Source organism: Ovis aries, chromosome 1 (genome assembly GCF_016772045.2).
Source record: "Ovis aries strain OAR_USU_Benz2616 breed Rambouillet chromosome 1, ARS-UI_Ramb_v3.0, whole genome shotgun sequence".
NCBI classification, from domain to species: Eukaryota; Metazoa; Chordata; class Mammalia; order Artiodactyla; family Bovidae; genus Ovis; species Ovis aries.
Genome location: NC_056054.1, coordinates 253,594,639 through 253,614,031, shown reverse-complemented (window position 1 = coordinate 253,614,031; position 19,393 = coordinate 253,594,639). Strand labels below are relative to the sequence as shown.

Sequence of the window (19,393 nt, the reverse complement as noted above, 5' to 3'; positions counted from 1 at the left end):
GACGGTGAAGAAAGCTGAGCATCGAAGAACTGATGCTTTTGAACTATGGTGTTGTAGAACACGCTTGAGAGTCCCTTGGACTGCAAGGAGATCCAACCAGTCCATCCTAAAGGAGATCAGTCCTGGGTGTTCATTGGAAGGACTGATGCTAAAGCTGAAACTCCAATACTTTGGCCACCTCATGCGAAGAGTTGACTCATTGGAAAAGACCCTGATGCTGGGAGGGATTGAGGGCGGGAGGAGAAGGGGACGACAGAGGATGAGATGGCTGGATGGCATCACCGACTCTATGGACGTGAGTTTGAGTGAATTTTGGGAGTTGGTGATGGACAGGGAGGCCTGGCGTGCTGCGATTCATGGGGTCGCAGAGTCGGACACGACTGAGAGACTGAACTGACTGACTGACTGATCTAGTTTTCCCAGCAGTATTTTTTTTCATTATAGTTTATTACAGGATATTGAATTTCTTTCCTGTGCTCTACAGTAGGTCCTTGCTGTCCTATTTTATATATAGTAGTGTGTATCTGTCAGTCCCAAACTCCAAATTTTTTCCTCTCCCTACTCCTTCCCCTTTGGTAACCATAGACTTGTTTTTTATATCTAGGGGTCTGTTTCTGTTTTGTAAATAAGTTCATTTGTATCATATTTTAGATTCCACATATAAGTAATATCCTATGATATTTGTCTTTCTCTTAGTCCCTAGTGACTCAGATGGTAAAGAATCTGCCTGCAGTGTAGGAGACCCTGGTTTGATTCCTGGGTTGGGAAGATCCCCTGGAAAAGGAAATGGCAACCCACTCCAGTAGTCTTTCTTGAGTATTCTAATGACAGAGGACAGTGGCAGGCTACAGTTCATGGGGTTGCAAACAGTCAGACACAACTGAGAAACTAACTTTATTTTCTTTGGTTCACTTTGTATGATAATGTCTACATCCATCCATGTTGCTGCAAATGGCAATTATTTTATTCTTTTATTTATTATTTATTTTTAGTAAAACAAATTTTGGCCATACTAAGTAGAATGTGGGATCTTAGTTCTCCATCAGGGATTGAACCTGTGCCTTTTGCAGTGGAAGCATGGAGTCTTAATCACTGTATCACCAGGGATGTCTTTCATTCTTTTTTATGGCTGAGGGTTGCCTTCTATGGGGTCGCACAGAGTCGGACATGACTGAAGCGACTTAGCAGCAGTAGCAGCAGCAGTGTTTTATTGTATATATTTAGTACGTCTTCTTTATCCAGTCATTTCTTGATGGACATTTAGGTTGCTTCCATGTCTTGGCTGTTGTTAATAGTGCTATTATAAATACTGTAGTGCGTGTATTTTTTCTGAATTAGAGTTTTCTCTGAATATATGCCCAGGATTCCAGCATAACGCTGGATTCCAGCACCATTTGTTGGAAAGACTGTTCTTTCTCCATTGAATGGTCTAAGGATCATTGTTCAAAACCACTTGACCAAGTATGGAAGGGTTTATTTCTGGGCTAATTATTCTGTTCCATTGGTCTGTATGTCTGCTGTTATGCCAGTTCCACACTGTTTTGATTTTTATAGCTTTGTAGTAGGTTTTGAAGTCAGAAAGTGTGAGATCTCCAACTTAGTTCATTTTAAAAATTGTTTGACTGTCATTCTTTTATTGCATCAATTGAGATGATTTGGTTTTTTTTTTTTCCTTCATTCTATTAAGGTGGCATATCACATTGATTAATTTTTGTCTGTTGACCCATTCTCAAATTCCAGGAATAAATCCCACTTGATTATAGTGTATAAACCTTTTAATGTTCTCCTTTGGTTTGTGCATATTTTGTCTAGGATTCCTATGTCAATATTCATAAAGGATATTTGTAATTAAAAAAATATATTGTTTGACTACATGCAGAGTCTCTTGAGGCTCCACATCAAATTTAGGATGGATTTTTCTATTTCTTCAAAAATGTCATTGGGATTTTGATAGGGATGACATTGAATCTGTATATTCCTTCTGGTAGTTTTGACATTATAACAGTATTGAGTCTTTCAATCCACAAATAGCTGTCTTTTCCGTTATGTCTTCTTTAATTTCTTTCAGAAATGTTTTGTAATTTTCATTGTACAAGTTTTCATTTTTTGCCTTTTTGCATTATTCCTAAGTGCTTTATTCTTTTAGAAGCTATTGTAAATGAACTTGTTTTTGTGACTTCCTTTTCAGATTTTTCATTGTTAGTGTACAGAAATGCAACTGATTTTGATGTGTTAATTTTGTATCCTGCAGCTTAATTTGTTCATTCTAACTTTGTATGTAATCTTTGGGGTTTTCTGCATATAAAATCCATGTTGTCTGCAAACAGATAATTTTATTCTTTCTTTCTGATTTAGATGCCTTTTTCTTTTTTCTTTTTTGATTAGGTCTATGTTGAATAGAAATGAGAAAACAGGCATCCTTACCTTGTACCCGTTCTTAGAGGAAAGCTTCTAATCTTTTACCATTGAGTATGTTAGCTGTAGGTTTTCCATATATAACCTTAATCATGTTGAAGTAGTTTCTTTCTAGTTTTCTGAATATTTTATCATGAAAGAGTGTTGAATTCTGTCAGGTTTTTTTGCATTGAGATGATCATGTAATTTTTTTCTTTGTTTTTTGTTAATGTGGTATATTACATTGATATTGGTGTGTTCAACCATCCTTATATTTCAGGAAAAAAAGTCTTCGTTTTGGTGTGTAATTCCATATAAAATATTGTTGGATTAGGTCTGCTAGTATTTTGTTGAGTATTTTTATGTCAGTGTTTATATGGGATATTGAGCTGTGCTTTTCTTGTGGTGTCTTTGTCTGCTTTGGTATTAAGGTAATGCTGGGTCTCAGAATGAATTAAGAGATATTTCCTCCTCTTCAGTTTTTTGGAAAGAGTTTGAGGGGATTGGTGTTTAATCTTTCTTAATATTTGGTGGAATTCAATGGTGAAACCACTTGGTCTTGAGCTTTTATTGGGGAGGTTTTTGATTACTGATTGAGTCTCCTTACTAGTTACAGGTCTATTCAGATTTTCTACTTTTTCATGATTCAGGCTTGGTAGTAAGAGTGTATGTTTTAGGAATGTGTCCATATCATCTAGGTTATTCAATTTCTTGGTATAGAATTGTTCATAGGACTCTTATAATCTTTTTATTTCTGTAGAAGTAGTAGTTATGTTTCCACTTTCATTTTGTTAAAATTTTTTTTTTTTTGTCTTGGGCAGTGCTGGATATTCATTGCTGTATGTGGGCTTTCTTTAGTTGTAGTGAGGTGAGTGGGGGCTCCTCTCGTTGTAATGGGTAGGCTTCTAATTGCAGTAGCTTCTCTTATTGAAGAGCACAGGATCTAGGTGTGCATGCCTCAGTCGTTGTGGCTTCTGGGCTTTAGAGTGTGGGCCCTGTAATTGTGGCAGGGATCAAACCTGTGTCCCCTGCATTGGCAGGTGGATTCTTAACCCCAGGACCACCAGGAAAGTCCCCCCACTTTCATCTCTGATTTTAGTAATTTGAGTCTCTTTTTGCTAAATATTTATCCATCTTACTAAATATTTGTCAATTTTGTTGATCTTTTTGAAAAACCAACTTCTGGTTTTACTGATTTTTTTTCTTCCCTCTCTTTTTTCTATTTTTCACTTATCTCAATTCTAATATTTATTTCCTTTCTTCTGCTCTTTAGGTTTAGTTCTTTTTTTCTTGTTAAGCTCCTTAAGGTGTAAAGTTGGCTTCAGAACTTTCTTAGTGTAAGTGTTTACAGCTTTAATTTCTCCTCTTAGCATTGTTTTTGCTGTATCTCATAAATTTTTGTATGTTTTCATTTCTTGATATTTTTAAATTTCCCTTGATTTCATCTTAGTTCATTGGTTGTTTAAAGAGTGTGATGTTTAATTTCCATCTATTTGTAAGTTTCCAGTTTTCTTTCTGTTTCCAGTTTCATTCCATTGTGATCAAACAAGATAGTTTGTATGATTTCAATTTTAAAAAATTCCTTAAGCTTGTTTTGCATATGACTAACATGTAGTCCATCTGATGTAATACTTTTGTTTACCAAGCAGATTCCAGTTCAGTCAGTTGTCCCATAAATGTCCTTTATAGCATTTTCTTTAGTACAGGATCTATTTCAGGATCACATACTGCATTTAGTTGTTATATTGCATTAATTTCCTTTACTCTGTGACAATTCCTCAGATTCTTTGTTATGACTTTGAAGGCTGCAGAATGAATTATTTCATAGGTTGTTGCTCAGTTTGGGTTCTGACATTTCCTCATGATCAGATTCAGATTAGATATCCCAGTCTGTCTGCTACATTAGTGATATTGTATTGCTTAGATGATCACATCTGGAGGCAAGTGGTGGCCATCTGCCCTTCATTGATGATGTTAATTTGATCATTGTTTTGGTGTTGTCTGGTTTCGCCACTGTGTAGTTACTGTTTTTCCTTTGTAGCTGATTCTCACTGGAAAGATGCTTTGAGGCCATATAACTGTTTCACGTTATACTTTTGCTCCTTGATTAATCTATCGATTATTCCTGTCCAAACCAATCTTTACAAGGTGGTTATTTTCCAGCTCCACCACTTGCTTCACGTTAATCGGCATTCTTCTTTAAGGAAGAGCCCTGTATTTCTTGGGCATTTGTTCATTTCATTGACTTAATATAGGTTCATGGATTTCAGATTTTACTGAGTGGTTTATAATCCATCACTATCATTATTTTGATGCTTAAATCGTCCTTCCCTTAGCCAGTGGGAGTCCCTGTAAGCTGGCTTCTGTGCCCTTTTTATAGGAGAACCAGTGTCAAATGAATACCTTATGGATAGTGTGTTTAAGTTCTTGAAGCTTTTCCAACCCTGAAGTCATGAAGATACTTTCTGTTTTCTAGAGGCTTTTTTATTTTGTGTTTTATATATTCATCTAAAATTGGAGTGGCTTTTACACATAGAGGCTAGTTTGATTTATTAAAGAAAGTTTTTTCCAATACAGGAACCTAGTTGACATCTAGCCTTATATTGAAAAGAACATTGTTTCCTGCTCTGTAATGTCATTTATGTCACGAATCAAGTGTCCACATATCAAGAGTGTTTACTGCGCTTTCTCAATCTGTTTGCTTATCTCTATGGCAGTCAGTATGATACTATCAATAACAATGGCTTTATAACAAATGCTAATATCTGGTGCATCAAGTTGTTCCCCCTTATTTTCTTTAAGTCATATGGATACGGGATATTCTTGACCCTTTGCATTTCCACATATTTTACAGCTTTGAGATATAATCGATATATGGTGAACTGTACACATTTAAGTTGTGTAATTAAGAGTTTTTTGATGCATGTTTATAGCCATGAAGCTATGACCACAATTAAGATAATGAACACAGCCATTACTTCCCAAAGTTTCTTCCTGTATCGTTGTAATTCATTCTTTCCTACCTCCCAGCCCTGTCCTCAGGTTCATCTGCTTTTATCACACTAGGTTAATTTGCATTTTCTAGAATATTATGTTGATATAAACAGAATCATACAAAATGACATTTTACAAAATAACATTTTGTATGTACAAAATATATACAAAAAGTATGTACTTTTTTTCATTCACAGTTTTCTAAAATTTTATTTTATTTTATTTTATTTTATATTTGACTCCACTGAGTCTTTGTTGCTGTGCATGTGCTTTCTCTAGTTGCGATAAGCAGGGCCTATTCTAGTTGTGGGTGTATGCTTCTTATTGTGGTGGCTTCTCTTGTTGCAGAGCATGAGTTCTATGCACGTGGGTTTCAGTAGTTGTGATGCATGGGCTTAGTTGCAGGACGGATCTTCCAGGATTGAACCTATGTCGCTTGCATTGGTAGGTGGACTCTTAACCACTGGACCACTAGGGACGTCCACTATGTACTCTCTTTTTGTTTGTTTTGTGCTATGGGGCTGGTTTCATTCACTTCAGTTCAGTTCAGTTGCTCAGTCGTGTCTGACTCTTTGCGACCCCTTGAACTGCAGCATGCCAGGCCTCCCTGTCCATCACCAACTCCCAGAGTTCACCCAAATTCATGTCCATCGAGTCAGTGATGCCATCCAGCCGTCTCATCCTTGGTCGTCCCCTTCTCCTCCTGCCCCCAATCCCTCCCAGCATCAGAGTCTTTTCCAATGAGTCAACTCTTCGCATGAGGTGGCTAAAGTATTGGAGTTTTAGCTTCAGCATTAATCCTTCCAAAGAACATCCAGGACTGATCTCCTTTAGAATGGAGTGGTTGGATCTCCTTGCAGTCCAAGGGACTCTCAAGAGTCTTCTCCAACACCATAGTTCAAAAGCATTCATTCACTTAGGATAATTATTTTGAGATTCACTTGATGGCATTGGGCTGTTACTAATTTTTGGCTGTTATGAGTCATGCTCTTATGAACATGTGTTTGAGTCCATGTGTAGAGTGGAGAAGATAGACCTTTCTAGCTAGGCCATTCTAGCAAGATTCCAAACCACGGAGCCATAAAATAAAGATTAATACACACAGGTAATAATCTAAGAACTAAAGTCCTTTATATAAAAACGTCTATCCAGTAAGAAAATAGGCAAAGAACATGAACAGTGAGTTGACAGATAATTGTAGTAAGATATTTATTGCAAGATTGCTTGCTATAGCAAAACTCTGGAAACAATCTAAAAGACCATCAGTAGGTGACATCAGTAAATATGTGATACATATTTTACTATCCTGATGTGGAGTGATCATCAGGAAGTTCCAGAACAATGTGTGGTTTACTGTGCTGGAGAGAAAATAAGAAGGAAAAAATATATAAATGCTCCCATATGCATGGATGTCAGAGAAACTGACAGCGGTTGCCTTGGGGGATGGAAATTGGAGGCCTGGAAATAAGGGCTGGCATGTAGACTTACATTCCACCGTATCCCCTATTCTGGTTAAATATTTTATAATATGTCTTTATTATCTTTAAGTTAGATACTAGAAATCAAAGCATATCAGTCTCTCAGAACACCAAACATTGATTATTATCATTATCTCCAGATGGCTTCACTTAAAGTGACTGGTTCATTTTAGGCAAGCTGCAGACCAGTGATAAGGTGATAATAGTACCAAGGCTTTAATGACACAGTCTGCTGAAGTGCTTAGAAAAGTCCTTAGTGCATAGCAAGGTCTGCATCAGGCCACTTGTTAGGGTGTGGCCCTACAGATGAATGACCCTGAAATGTTAGCTACACTGCAGGTCATTTTGCTGAGAGAGAACCAGGCCATGAAGATGACATGGCAGGCAAAACATGGGTCTTTACTTTAGGCATCTGTGAGCTGTATCCTAACTTGGCTCTGCCACCATGTCACCACCTTCTCTGAGACTGAACTTTCTGGAATTTTCTGGTTTCAGGACACCTCCTATTTATTCATCACTGGCCCTGACGTTGTGAAGTCTGTCACCAATGAGGACGTTACTCAGGAGGAACTCGGGGGCGCCAGGACCCACACCACCATATCAGGTGAGGGGCCTTGAGGCTCACCTCATTATTATCAGACATGGAGAGGAGGCGTTGCTAGAGCTGACAGTCTGGTACAAATGTCGCTTCATCGACAGAGCTTATTTGAATAGACTGTAGTGTGATGTATTATCTACAGATAGTAATAAATGTGGATTTATAGCTCAAAATTGCTAACTAATGGGGTACTTCTAATGCTTTTGTAGTCTTTGAAAATGTTGAACTAACTAGAATGATGGCTGTAAGAACTGTGATTCATGTGAGTATAGTTGAACTTAAAATTGCATTTTGATGTGACTTTTTAAAAAGAAAATAATTATTTGGCTGTGCTGGGTCTTAGTTGAGGCAAGCAAGATCTTTAGTTGTGGCGTGTGGGATCTAGTTCCCTGATCAGGGATTGAATCCAGGCCTTCTGCATTGGGAGTGGGGAGTCTTAGCCCCTGGACCACACCAGGGAAGTCCCTTGGTGTGGGGCTTCTTTTACGCCAAAGTTGGGTTATGTTTTAAGAGTCAGTGGCATCTTACTGGTCACCATTGGCCAGTGAGCACATGGTCAAGACCTGTGTGCTCATGAGCTGGGTCATAGCTTTTCACCTCCGCAAGGTTAAGTGTCACATATGGAAGATTATCCTTTGCTTTCACCGTTGAAAGATGCTGTTTATACACAGAGGCGTGTAATTGGGAGCAGAGCAGGAATCTGGTATTAGAGAAGACAGTTGTTGGAATAATGATTGGAATTCCATAATTCCTTGGCAAAAGACCTCAAGTTGTGAAAGTATTGCGTACCACACAGCAAGCAGTGTAACTGAAGATGGGAGAAATTGCCTCTTTGAGAGGTTTCAGAGCATCGAGAGGCTGGTGGATGGTCTGTGCGCCTCGCTGTATTGTGCTTAAGTCATTGGGTCATCATTTGATTGCAGCATTTCTTTCTTAGTGTACATATAGTCGAGGTATGTCTTAATGTCCGTGAGGTCTTAACGTTTGATGAAATTTGCTTAAAAAATAAAAGTCAGATCTCTTGTTTCCCCCCACCCACAGAAGATGTTCCTCCCCTATCTTGGGTGAGGGTCACCTTGACACACCCCTTTCTCTCACCTCTCAGGTCCTTTCAGCTCTCTAGCCAGCACACTTCTCACTGCTGACCCACAGCTTGTCACATTCCTATCTCAGGGCTCAATAGACAGCAGTTTTTTTCTTACTGGAATATAAAATCATGTTGCGACTTTTTTTCCCCCTTGTTCGCAGTCTTGACTTTATTGTAGATTTATAGATCGCAGTGCAGAAGTTCTTAAATTAATATCATGATTGGAAATGAACCATGGTATTTTCAAAGATGTATGTATTTATTTAATTAGAGTATAGTTTTATAATGCGTTCATTCCTGCTGTACAACAGAGTGAGTCTGCTATGTGTATATATACATCCCCTCCGTTTTGGATTTCCTTCCCATTTAAGTCGCCACCGAGCACTGAGTAGAGTTCCCTGTGCTATATAGTAGTTTCTCATTGGTTATCTATTTTATATATAGTAGTGTCTACATGTCAACTCCAACCTCGCAGTCCATCCCACCCTAAATAATGTTGAGTCTTGATGGAGTCTTAGATTTGATGAAATATGCAATTTTTTCCCTGACTGCAATAGTATTACATGTTTGTGGTAGACGACTTAGAAACTATAGGAATAAAAATCACTAGGAATTTTACTACCCAAAGATAAACACCGTTCACTTTTTGGTTATACCCTGCAGTCTTTTTGTGCAGATGGATGTGAATATACAGCTGCATACTCAAACATACGTGTATAATGTTCCTTTGTGGCCTGTTTTTTCATTTGACAGCTTAATGTAATGAATGTTTGTGACATTATATTTTCTTCTATAACATAATTTTAGCTTTGAAAGCATCGTTTGGTATCCTGAATCTTAGGCTCTTGAGCTGTGTCTGATGCACTCAGCTCTGTAGTCTTAGAGTAAGACCCAAAAGATGCTCTTTATGCACACATATATATATTTATTTTTTAGTAATAGCTTTATTGAGATATAATTCACATAATGGGCTGTGTTTGGGAGAGGGGCCAGGGGAAACTCCAGTGACTAGGCGATATTAGGGCAAAAACTTGTGTAATGAGTGACCCCTGTAGGGGTGTAGATTTGGAGCAGAAGAAACAGGCTGCATAGACAGAGGATCAGCCTGAAGGTGTGTGGTGGGATGCCATCCTCAGTGGAGGTGGGCAGCAACAGGGCTGTCAGCCAGCCTGCCCTAGAAGGGGCAGGTGGGCATGAAGCTGCATCTCTGGGCTGACAGGTGCCCTGGCTCATCACATCCTCCCTGTCTTCTCAGGCGTGGCCCACAGGGCATTTGAGAATGATGTTGATGCTTTATGTAATCTCCGGGAGTTCTTCAACTACCTGCCTCTCAGCAATCAGGACCCAGCTCCTGTCCTTGAGTGCCATGACCCCAGGTGAGTTGCAGGTTGAGGTCCTTCTCTGGCCCCCCTGCTCTGGCTAGATCTCCAGGATCTGCCCTGGTGGGCAGCTGGGAGTAGATTGTGGAGTGGAGTCAGGTGTAGGTGTGGTGGTGGCATGTCTGGGTACACAAGCCAAGAAAGATATCATTTATTTGTTAAAATTCTTTTCTTTTTAAATTTATTTTTGGCCATGCTGTGTGGCATGCGAGATGTTAGTTCCCCAGCCAGGGATCCAACCTGTCCTCCCTCCAGTGGAATTGTGGTGTCTTAACCACTGGTCTGCCAGTGAAGTCACAGAAGATTTTATTTTTATTTTTATTTTTATTCCTCTCTGTAATACCTGACAAGTAGCTTGGGATTAAAACAAATGGGGCCCCAAAATATTATTTCTGGCAGTCTTAATTTGTTCAGAATTGAGATAGATTTTGTTTGTATTAACATGAAGTAAATCAGTGTGAACTGATACAGACAACGTGCCCTTTAGGAAATGTGCTTATGCACACTTGCTTGTGGCCAGAAGCTAGAGCAGCCCTGGGGAAGGCCGTGTTGCTGGCCTCCCTGTGAAGACCTTCTTCACTTTCCTTGTTGCTCATTTGGGCCACTGCCTGACATGGGGGCACTCCACAGAGTGAACCAGACGCCCAGCTGGGGAACCACTGCTCCCGACCTCTGGCGGCTTTCTTCTCCGCTTTGTTTCCTCTGATTTTGAAGCACTCACTTGGCTTACATGACTTCTGCAGAAGGATTTGAAATTGTGTCCCTTGAGAAGAAACCATTTTCAGACCCTCCCCTGTGGGTGGACCTGGGCTCCCACCTTTTGGGCTGTGTCTGGGCCAGAGTCATGTCCCCAGGACCCCTCCCTGTCTGCCTGCCTTGCTCCTCAGGGGACCCAACCAGTGGCCCACTGTGTGTGGTCATGAAAGGGAGAGTGGTCATAAGGCCCAGAGCAATGGACACAGCCTCCTTTTCTGAGCCTCTGCACTGTGTGGGGGTTCTTGAAAAGTTTAGGACATCTTTGAAGGTGTTATGGACCAAGGGCCTACACATGTCTGAATAGCCTGCCTTGGCCCAGCCATAGCTGCTTTCTATTCAGTCCTAGGGAAGCTGTATGTGTCTGAGTTAAATAGCTAATGAACAGTAGGGAGGCCTTTGTTACTGGGTGGGGTGATGCCCAAAACCCCAGTGTGGGAATTGTCTTGTTCCCACAAGACAAAATTGGATGGGCATTGTCTTGTTCACTACATGTCTTTAGTGCCCTGTACAGTTCCTGGAATCTAGGAAGTGTTCAGAGGATAAATGAAGGCATCACCACATTCAGGGGAATAAGCTCATTTTTTCCCTCTAAATGAAAATGGGAAGATCTTCTGGGTTAATATCAAGCTCAGGTTCATTTTAATGTGATGGTAACATAGGAATGTATCTTTTGAGGACTGCTTTGCAAGCCCAGCAGGAACAGAATCAGTCCAGCCCCTAAACTCTTGTCTCTCCCATTTCCCTCTCCTATCCCCCACCACCCGCAGAGGGCAACTGGCTTTTCCATGTTGATTAAATCTACTTCTTTTTCTACCCAAAGTGACCGTCTGGTTCCTGAGCTTGACACAATTGTCCCTTTGGAATCTACCAAAGCCTACAACATGGTGGACATCATACACGCTGTGAGTCCCACACCTGTTTGTCCGTCTGCTGGCTTGGCAGTGTGCATGTCCTTGTGCTTTGGCTCAGTGAGGAAGTGCAGGACCCACACGCCTTCATAGCAGGCACCACAGACAGACCATGGGGTGGTACAGAACCAGGGCACTGAGGAACATGTTGTGGGAAGAGTCAGCGGCTGTGGCCACCCTACTGGCTCAGATGGACCTGAGGGAGGGGCAGCATTTGGGCCAGCAGAGCCCGGAGGTCCTGAGTTGGCACTCTGTGGCCCATGGAGAAGGGGCCCTATGTCCAGAGCCTGGAGCTGAGGTGGGTTGACTCTTCACACACTGCTGTCGGGGGTCTCATGCTCAGAGGGTGTTTTGTTTCTCTAGAGAAAGGAGAGTTCACGAGGCATCCCGTGCCAGAGTTGAGGGATATGTGTGTAGGTCTGAGGAGCATAGGAGTCCTTTGTACCTTTTTCTTGGTGTAGTGGGTTCCTGGCTCATTAAGTGAAGAGGACGGTGTTGGAGTGAACTGGAGGTGCCTGTCCCTGGCCATTGTCTCCCTCCTGCTTCCATATGTGCTCTGAGCTCTCAGCTCTTCTTGCTTAATTTAGCCCAGGCAGCTCTGTGGGGTCAGCCTCTCCCAAGGCCCTGGCTCCCCCAGGGACCTGTTCCTTCTCCCCTGTGCTGTGGGAAGCCAGCGTGAGTCAGCAGCTGATCCTTGTTGCCGGGATCATTGCCTGCTGAGCACTGTGTGAGCCCCCTTCCTCCAGCATGCCCTCCTCTGACCTTGGCCTTCACTACTCTCTGCACCTCACAGTTGTCCTGTCCGTCTCTCACTGTCTCTGTCCCTTTCTTCTGGAGCCCTCCGTGCCTTCTGGACACTTCCTTCCTGGCCCAGCTTGGACTCTGCCATTGTGCCAGATATTAGTAGCCAGGCCCTGTTCTTAGTGACACTGTGATGGACAAAACCCTACCTTGGCGACCTCACCTCTGGGTAAGAGATTCAGAGAGTAAAAGCATACCCAGCATGGGTAATTTTAGGTCCAAAATTACAGTGAATAAGGTAAAATGGGTCTTTGCTGTCAGTGCCCCGATTCTCCTTTGATCCTATGGAGCGCCATCCCTGGTTCAAGGCTGCAGTCATCTGCCCATCCACCCGTGTTGCTAGCCTGCTGGGGGGAAGCCCTGGAGCCTTGCTCCAGCCTGAGCTGGGCCCTCGGTGTGCCTCTCTGGCCCCTGGCTTGAATATGTGTTGTGAACCTCCCCTCAGCCCCTGGTCTTATCTTCTTCACTCTTCCTAATCCAAACCCTAACTTCCTTGTCTACTCCGCACTCAAATCACGTGACATTGGCATTTCCTTTATGGAGAAAATTAAGAGCATCAGTTTCCTCAAGCCCCCCATAGGTGCCATTTCTCCCCACCACCATCCCCCTCCCAACCCCCCACATTGTATCTCCCCAGGCTCAGGGAATGAGGTGCCTTCACCGGGGCTCCTTGCTCTATCCCTGTCTATCTGGCCTCTTGCTTTCTTTCCTGGTTTAACTTTTCCCTCTCGCAGCTCCTTCCTCTGGGCAATCAATGTGTTTGAACAAGCATGGACTTCTTGTCTAAAACATGCCCCTCTTTACCTGTTTTTCTGCTTAACTGCTGTCCGCAATCTTTTCTCCCTTTTTCCTCCATCTCCTCATGTCTCTTCTTCCTTTATTCCTCTCTGGAACCTGGCTTCTGGTTTTGTCCCTCTGTTGAATGCCAGCCCTCCTGGTGACTTCTCCAGTTGCTAACTCCAGGGGACCAAGAGCATTAAATAGGTATAGTTACAGAGGTAACCATTACTATTATTATTAATTTTTTAACAATTACAAGTCTTCCTAAAAACAAAGCAAAATTATGTAGAGCAGCTCAAATGCATCACATAGAGAAACAGAGAAGCCTCCCTGGTGTTCTCTTCCAGGCACTGTTTCCCCCTAAACCTTTAAGGGAAACCACCATCCTGACTTTTAATAGCACAGTTTAGTTTTTCTTGGTTTGGTATATTATAGGAATGGAGTCACATAGTGTGTGGTCTTACCTGTCTGGCTGCTTTGCTTCAACTTGACAATTGAAATTCGTCTGCATTGTTGCATTGTGTATTGTTCCCATGGTTCTTCATCTTTTGTATGAACTGACCACAGTTTATCTACTGTTGATGGGCATTGGATAATTCTGGTTTGAGGCTATTGCAAATAGTTCTGATATGATCATTCTGTTATGTGATTTTGGCAAAAAACAAAACTTTCGCGTCTCTGAGTCCATACTGAGAGTGGAAGTACCACGTCACAGTCGTGGAGCCTGAGTGGACACTGCCCAAGTGTTCTTCCTCTTAAAAGGACACCAGTCCTTTCGGACTAGGGCCTGAATCTTTATGACCTTGTTTACTTTATCTCCTTAAAGGTCCCGTCTCCAAGTATAATCACACTGGGTGTTAGGTTTCAACATATGAATTTGGAAGGAAGCGGTACACAGTTCAGTTCATAAAGTGCTATAAAAAGAATGTGCAAGTTTTCTTTCTTTTTCTATGGACTGAACAGCTGGAATAGCATTGGGATTTTCTCCTCTTTAAAAATGTGGGAGAAATTCTTGTAAAATTGTCAGTGCCTAGTGCTTTATTATTATTATTTTTTGATGGAGGAGTGGCTTTTTGATAACATCCTCTGCTCTTTAATGCTAATGTCTCTAAACTTTATCTTTGCTGGGGTAAAGTATATAAATTTTGGGTAAAGTATATAAATTTTTTTCTGTGACTCACCTATTTTGTCCAGATTTTTAATTTTACCTGCATAGGGTTATGTAGGGTTATATAGTCTCAGATCAGCAAAATCTGTTTCAGTGGTTTTCTCTTCTGACATTTTGTATTCTGTATTTTCTTGATAGTTACCTAGAAGTTGAAATATTTCATTGATGTATTTTGAAGGGTCAACTTTCAGAGTCTTTTCTTTTTTAAGGCTATTTTTTGCTTTTGTATTAACTCCTTTTCTCCTTTCATTTAATCATTTTTTCCCCTTCTCAGATTTTTGAACCAGAAGTTTAATATATTTTCTTTTATTTTGATATAGCCACATCCAACTGCAGGGGAGGTTAGGAAATAGGGCCATTTGGCCATCGTTCCTGTTACAGTGGTAGAAATGGAAGCTGGATTTTTGGTGGATACTTAGGAGTCTCTGCTACACTCTCTTAATCCTTTCAAAATAAAAGTAAATAATATGTACAAAGGAGAAAATATAGTATAGAAACATGTAAGGGGAAATGCAAAACATTTCTCTCCTCATCAGTCTTTCTCAGAGGTAACTACTATTAAGTTTCTTGTGTATCCTTTCAGAAAACAAATTATATGTCAAATATGGGTCAATATATTTACTTTTAACTGGAAAAAATTATTATAGACACTTGCACACCTTGCTGTTTTTCACTTTCTTTCCCAATCATGACATACAGATTTACCTTATTCATTGTGATGGCTGTATATTATTCCATTTTATGGATGGAACATTATTTAAGCATCACTGTACTGATGGACAGTTTAATCTTTTATAGTTTTTGCTTTTACAGTAGTGATGCAGAAAACATCTCTGTGTATCAGTATGTTTTTGTGACTGTATCCATTGGATCAGAATGGATATTTGGCCAGTAATGGAATTTGGCCAGAGAACAAAAGTCTTAAATTTTTTTTTTTTTTTTTTTAAGAAAGAAGGGCAGCAGGGAAAGTGGTATTTCTGGGTAGTTATGGTCTTCTAAATCCAAAACTGTACACATCCTTGAAAAACTGTATGTAGGTCAATAAGAAGAAAAAAAAAAACCCCTACCAATTCCATGCGTTTATTGTAACTGGAAGACAGGAAACCATAAACTTAATATAAAAATGAGTGGAACAATAAATACCACTTCCTAGTTGGACTGTTTCTTGAGTTTTGGCTATAAGTCTCTGTGGAGAGTGAGAAGAAGTGTCAAGATGTTGCTCAGAAGGAGAAGGGAATTTAGAAGAAACCACTCAGAAAGTTCACTGTAAGAGTGAAAATATTGGAAAAGAGTCCTGTTAGTTTAGAAGAGTTACTTCAGAGGGGAGATTTAAACATGCACAAGAATCAAGAAGGCAGTCATGGAAGGGTATTCCTTCTTGGGAAGAAAAGATTTAAAGGAAGAGAGAGGCACCTTTCAGTTCAGTTCAGTCGCTCAGTTGTGTCTGACTCTTTGCGACCCCATGAACCACAGCACACCAGGCCTCCTTGAGTCGGTGATGCCATCCAACCATCTCATCCTCTGTTGTCCCCTTCTCCTCCTCCCTCAATCTTTCCCAGAATGAGGGTCTTTTCAAATTAGTCAGCTCTTTGCATCAGGTGGCCAAAGTATTGGAGTTTCAGCTTCAACATCAGTCCTTCCAGTGAACACCCAGGACTGATCTCCTTTAGGATGGACTGGTTGGATCTCCTTGCAGTGCAAGGGACTCTTAAGAGTTTTCTCCAACATCACAGTTCAAAAGCATCAATTCTTCGGCACAGCTTTCTTCATAGTCCAACTCTCACATCCATACATTACTACTGGAAAAACTGTAGCCTTGACTAGACGGAACTGTTGACAAAGTAATGTCTCTGCTTTTAATATGCTATCTAGGTTGGTCATAACTTTCCTTCCGAGGAGTAAGCATCTTTTAATTTCATGGCTGCAATCACCATCTGCAGTGATTTTGGAGCCACCCAAAATAAAGTCAGCCACTGTTTCCACTGTTTCTCTATCTATTTGCCATGAAGTGATGGGACTGGATGCCATGATCTTTGTTTTCTGAATGTTGAGCTTTAAGCCAGCTTTTTCACTCTCCTCTTTCACTTTCATCAAGAGGGTCTTTAGTTTTTCTTCACTTTCTGCCATGAGGGTGGTGTCATCTGCATATCTGAGGTTATTGAGGCACCTTTGGAAATTATGAAATGAGGGAATAATGAAGAAGGAGATAAATTTATGTGTTTGCAAGATAAAAAAAATTTGAAGGTCATAATACCCCTTTCCTTACCACTCTAATATCCAGACACCCATTAACTAAATGGCACTTTGTTATACTGACAGAAGAGGGTGCTCTTGAACTGGGAATCTTGTTCACCATCCAAACTGCCAACCTTGTTCATTCAGATACAAGTAGTTTATCTATATAAAGCTACTAAAATTAGAAAACCAAAAATGAGAATGAAAGACTTCAATTGACAAAACTCCTTTCAGAGTAAGAGTTCATTCAGCAGTTGATCACTGTGCAGTTGTGTTCAGTAGCCTCAGATCATTTGAATTGTGAAAAATTCAGAAACAAATAACAGAATAGACATAAAACAGGAAAAAGTAAAAATTAGTGGTGACTGAATTAAAATGTGGGGAACAAAATCACATATCAGAAATGAAGACAATTATAAAGTGCTCTAGGGAGAAAATTTGAATGAAATTTAATAGGGAATGTTGAAGAAAGGGGGACGACAACCAAGAATATAAAGAAAAAGGTAGAAAAAAATCAGAAAACAAGTGATTAAAGTGGTAAAGAAGACTGAACATACATATAACTGGAGTGTCTGATGAAGGACAAACAGGAATAGAATTGATGTGTAAAACTGTAATCCAAGAAAGCATTCCAGAAATAAGACCCAGAGCTATACTCCCACTGAGTATATGGGAAAATTAACCAAGACTGATGAAACTCTAGTTAATATCCACATATAACCATTAGATTAAAAAAATCCTCAGATTGGTCATGACTGAGCACATAATGCACGTACAAACAGGACTTTGAGGCAAAAAGATGAAAACTTACAAGGTTGGGAGGACTAGAGTAGCAGCAGGTTTCTCAAAACCAGCAACAAAGTAAGGCAACAATAGAAAAACACTTCTGGAGACTCCAGGAAAGAGTATGGGACTCAGGATTTTATGTCTGGCCGAGCTGCTGTTCATGTATGAAGACTAAAGAAAACTAGTCTTAAATAGGTAAAACTGAGGGAATTCTGTGTTCCCAGGTGTTTCTTGAAGCTACCAGAGGATGAGATTCATCCAACCAAGAGATAACTGGAGAAATTTTGGCAAAGGGATTGATGGTACTTATTTAATTATAAGGCTAAAACTGGGTTGGGAATGAGTGTTTCAATTGGAGAAAAAAATGCCACTGAAAGATGAAAGAGAAGGATGAGGGAAAGAGTATAACAGTAAGTTCACTGATAGCTGTGGCTCAACAGATTTTAAAAGTAGACAGCTCAGTTAATAAAGATATTAAATGGGGAAACAGACTAAGGTATAATTAAAGGTATAATTAAAAAGGTATAATTGCAGTGGCAACCACTAGATAAAAAATATACATCTTTTTAGATGACAACATAAAGCACATCAGTTAGAACAGCAAATACAACATGATAAACAGAATAATTATAAGAATAAAAATCTGAAATACCAATAAATATGGATGGCTTAACTTATTAAATTGATCTCATTTATTAAAAGAAAAAGATGTTCAGTACACCTCATAAAGAAAAACCATCTTAATGTGATGTACAGGAGACAAAGTGATTCTGAAAAGTTAAACATAAGGGATGGGCAAAGGTATGTCAGGAGAACAGAAATAGCAAGTATGTGTGGGCCTAATATTGGATGATGTAAAATTCAAATATTTACTGTGACAAGGAAAGACATTGTCAGATAGAAAGATCTATACCCTAAACGATACAACTGCCATCTTTGAAAAAGAAGAGCTATAGGATATTCAAGTAGACATAGATAGAAACAACTAAACACACCTTAATTAGTACAATGTACATGAAATGGACAAAAAAATTAATATATGAAAGATCTCAGTAACATCATAGATAGATGATGTTACTTCACTTTGAAGTGAAGTGAGGTTGCTCAGTCGTGGCTGACTCTTTGCGACCCTGTGGACTGTAGCCTACCAGGCTTCTCCATCCATGGGATTCTCCAGGTAAGAGTACTAGAGTGGGTTACCATTTCCTTCTCCAGGGGATCTTCCTGACCCAGGGATCGAACCCGGGTCTCCCGCATTGGAGGCAGACGCTTTAACCTCTGAGCCACCAGGTAAGCCCCATTTCAGACTTTACAGCCTGGTAAAAGGCAATGAGGAGAAGGCAGTGGCAACCCACTCCAGTACTCTTGCCTGGAAAATCCCATGGACAGAGCCTGGTAGGCTGCAGTCCATGGGGTCGCTGAGAGTTGGACACGACTGAGCAACTTCACTTTCACTTTTCACGTTCATGCATTGGAGAAGGAAATGGCAACCCACTCCAGTGTTCTTCCCTGGAGAACCCCATGGACAGAGGAGTCTGGTGGGCTATAGTCCACATAGTCTCAAAGAGTTGGACATGACTGAAGCAACTTAACTTGTACACATGACAGAATTAGAATCAAGATAATAAAAATACTGCATATCAATATCTACAGAATACTCTCTGTGAGAGGAGGAAAATTTATAGCTTTCAATGCTTAGTAAAAAATGAAAGAAGGAAAAGAAACTAAATTCTGTACTCAGAAAGTTGGGGAAAAATAAAATTTTCTAAAGAATTATAAGACTATAATAATAAAGCAGAAATTTTATGATTTTGGATATAGAAAAACACCTGTAACTAATGGAATAGAATAACTACTAGACAAGTTAAAAAGACAAGTAAAAAGTACGAAGGTAGACATATAGATCAATGAAACAAAATAGAAAGCCCAGGGATAAATCCACGCACCTATGGACACCTTATCTTTGACAAAGGAGGCAAGAATATACAATGGAGAAAAGACAGTCCTTTAACAAGTGGTTCTGGGAAAA

The 19,393-nt window shown here is 40.2% G+C and overlaps 1 protein-coding gene across 2 annotated transcripts in view; it reads left to right on the top strand.

Moving 5' to 3' along the window:
- The window catches only part of PCCB (propionyl-CoA carboxylase subunit beta), a 94,734-nt gene that overhangs the window by 32,902 nt on the left and 42,439 nt on the right, over positions 1-19,393 (top strand). For both annotated transcript variants that reach the window (XM_004003316.5, XM_060395507.1), the window contains exons 7-9: positions 7,362-7,470; positions 9,807-9,927; positions 11,507-11,588. In XM_004003316.5, coding sequence (XP_004003365.2) covers positions 7,362-7,470; positions 9,807-9,927; positions 11,507-11,588 — 312 coding nt within the window. The remainder of the gene's footprint in view (positions 1-7,361; positions 7,471-9,806; positions 9,928-11,506; positions 11,589-19,393) is intronic.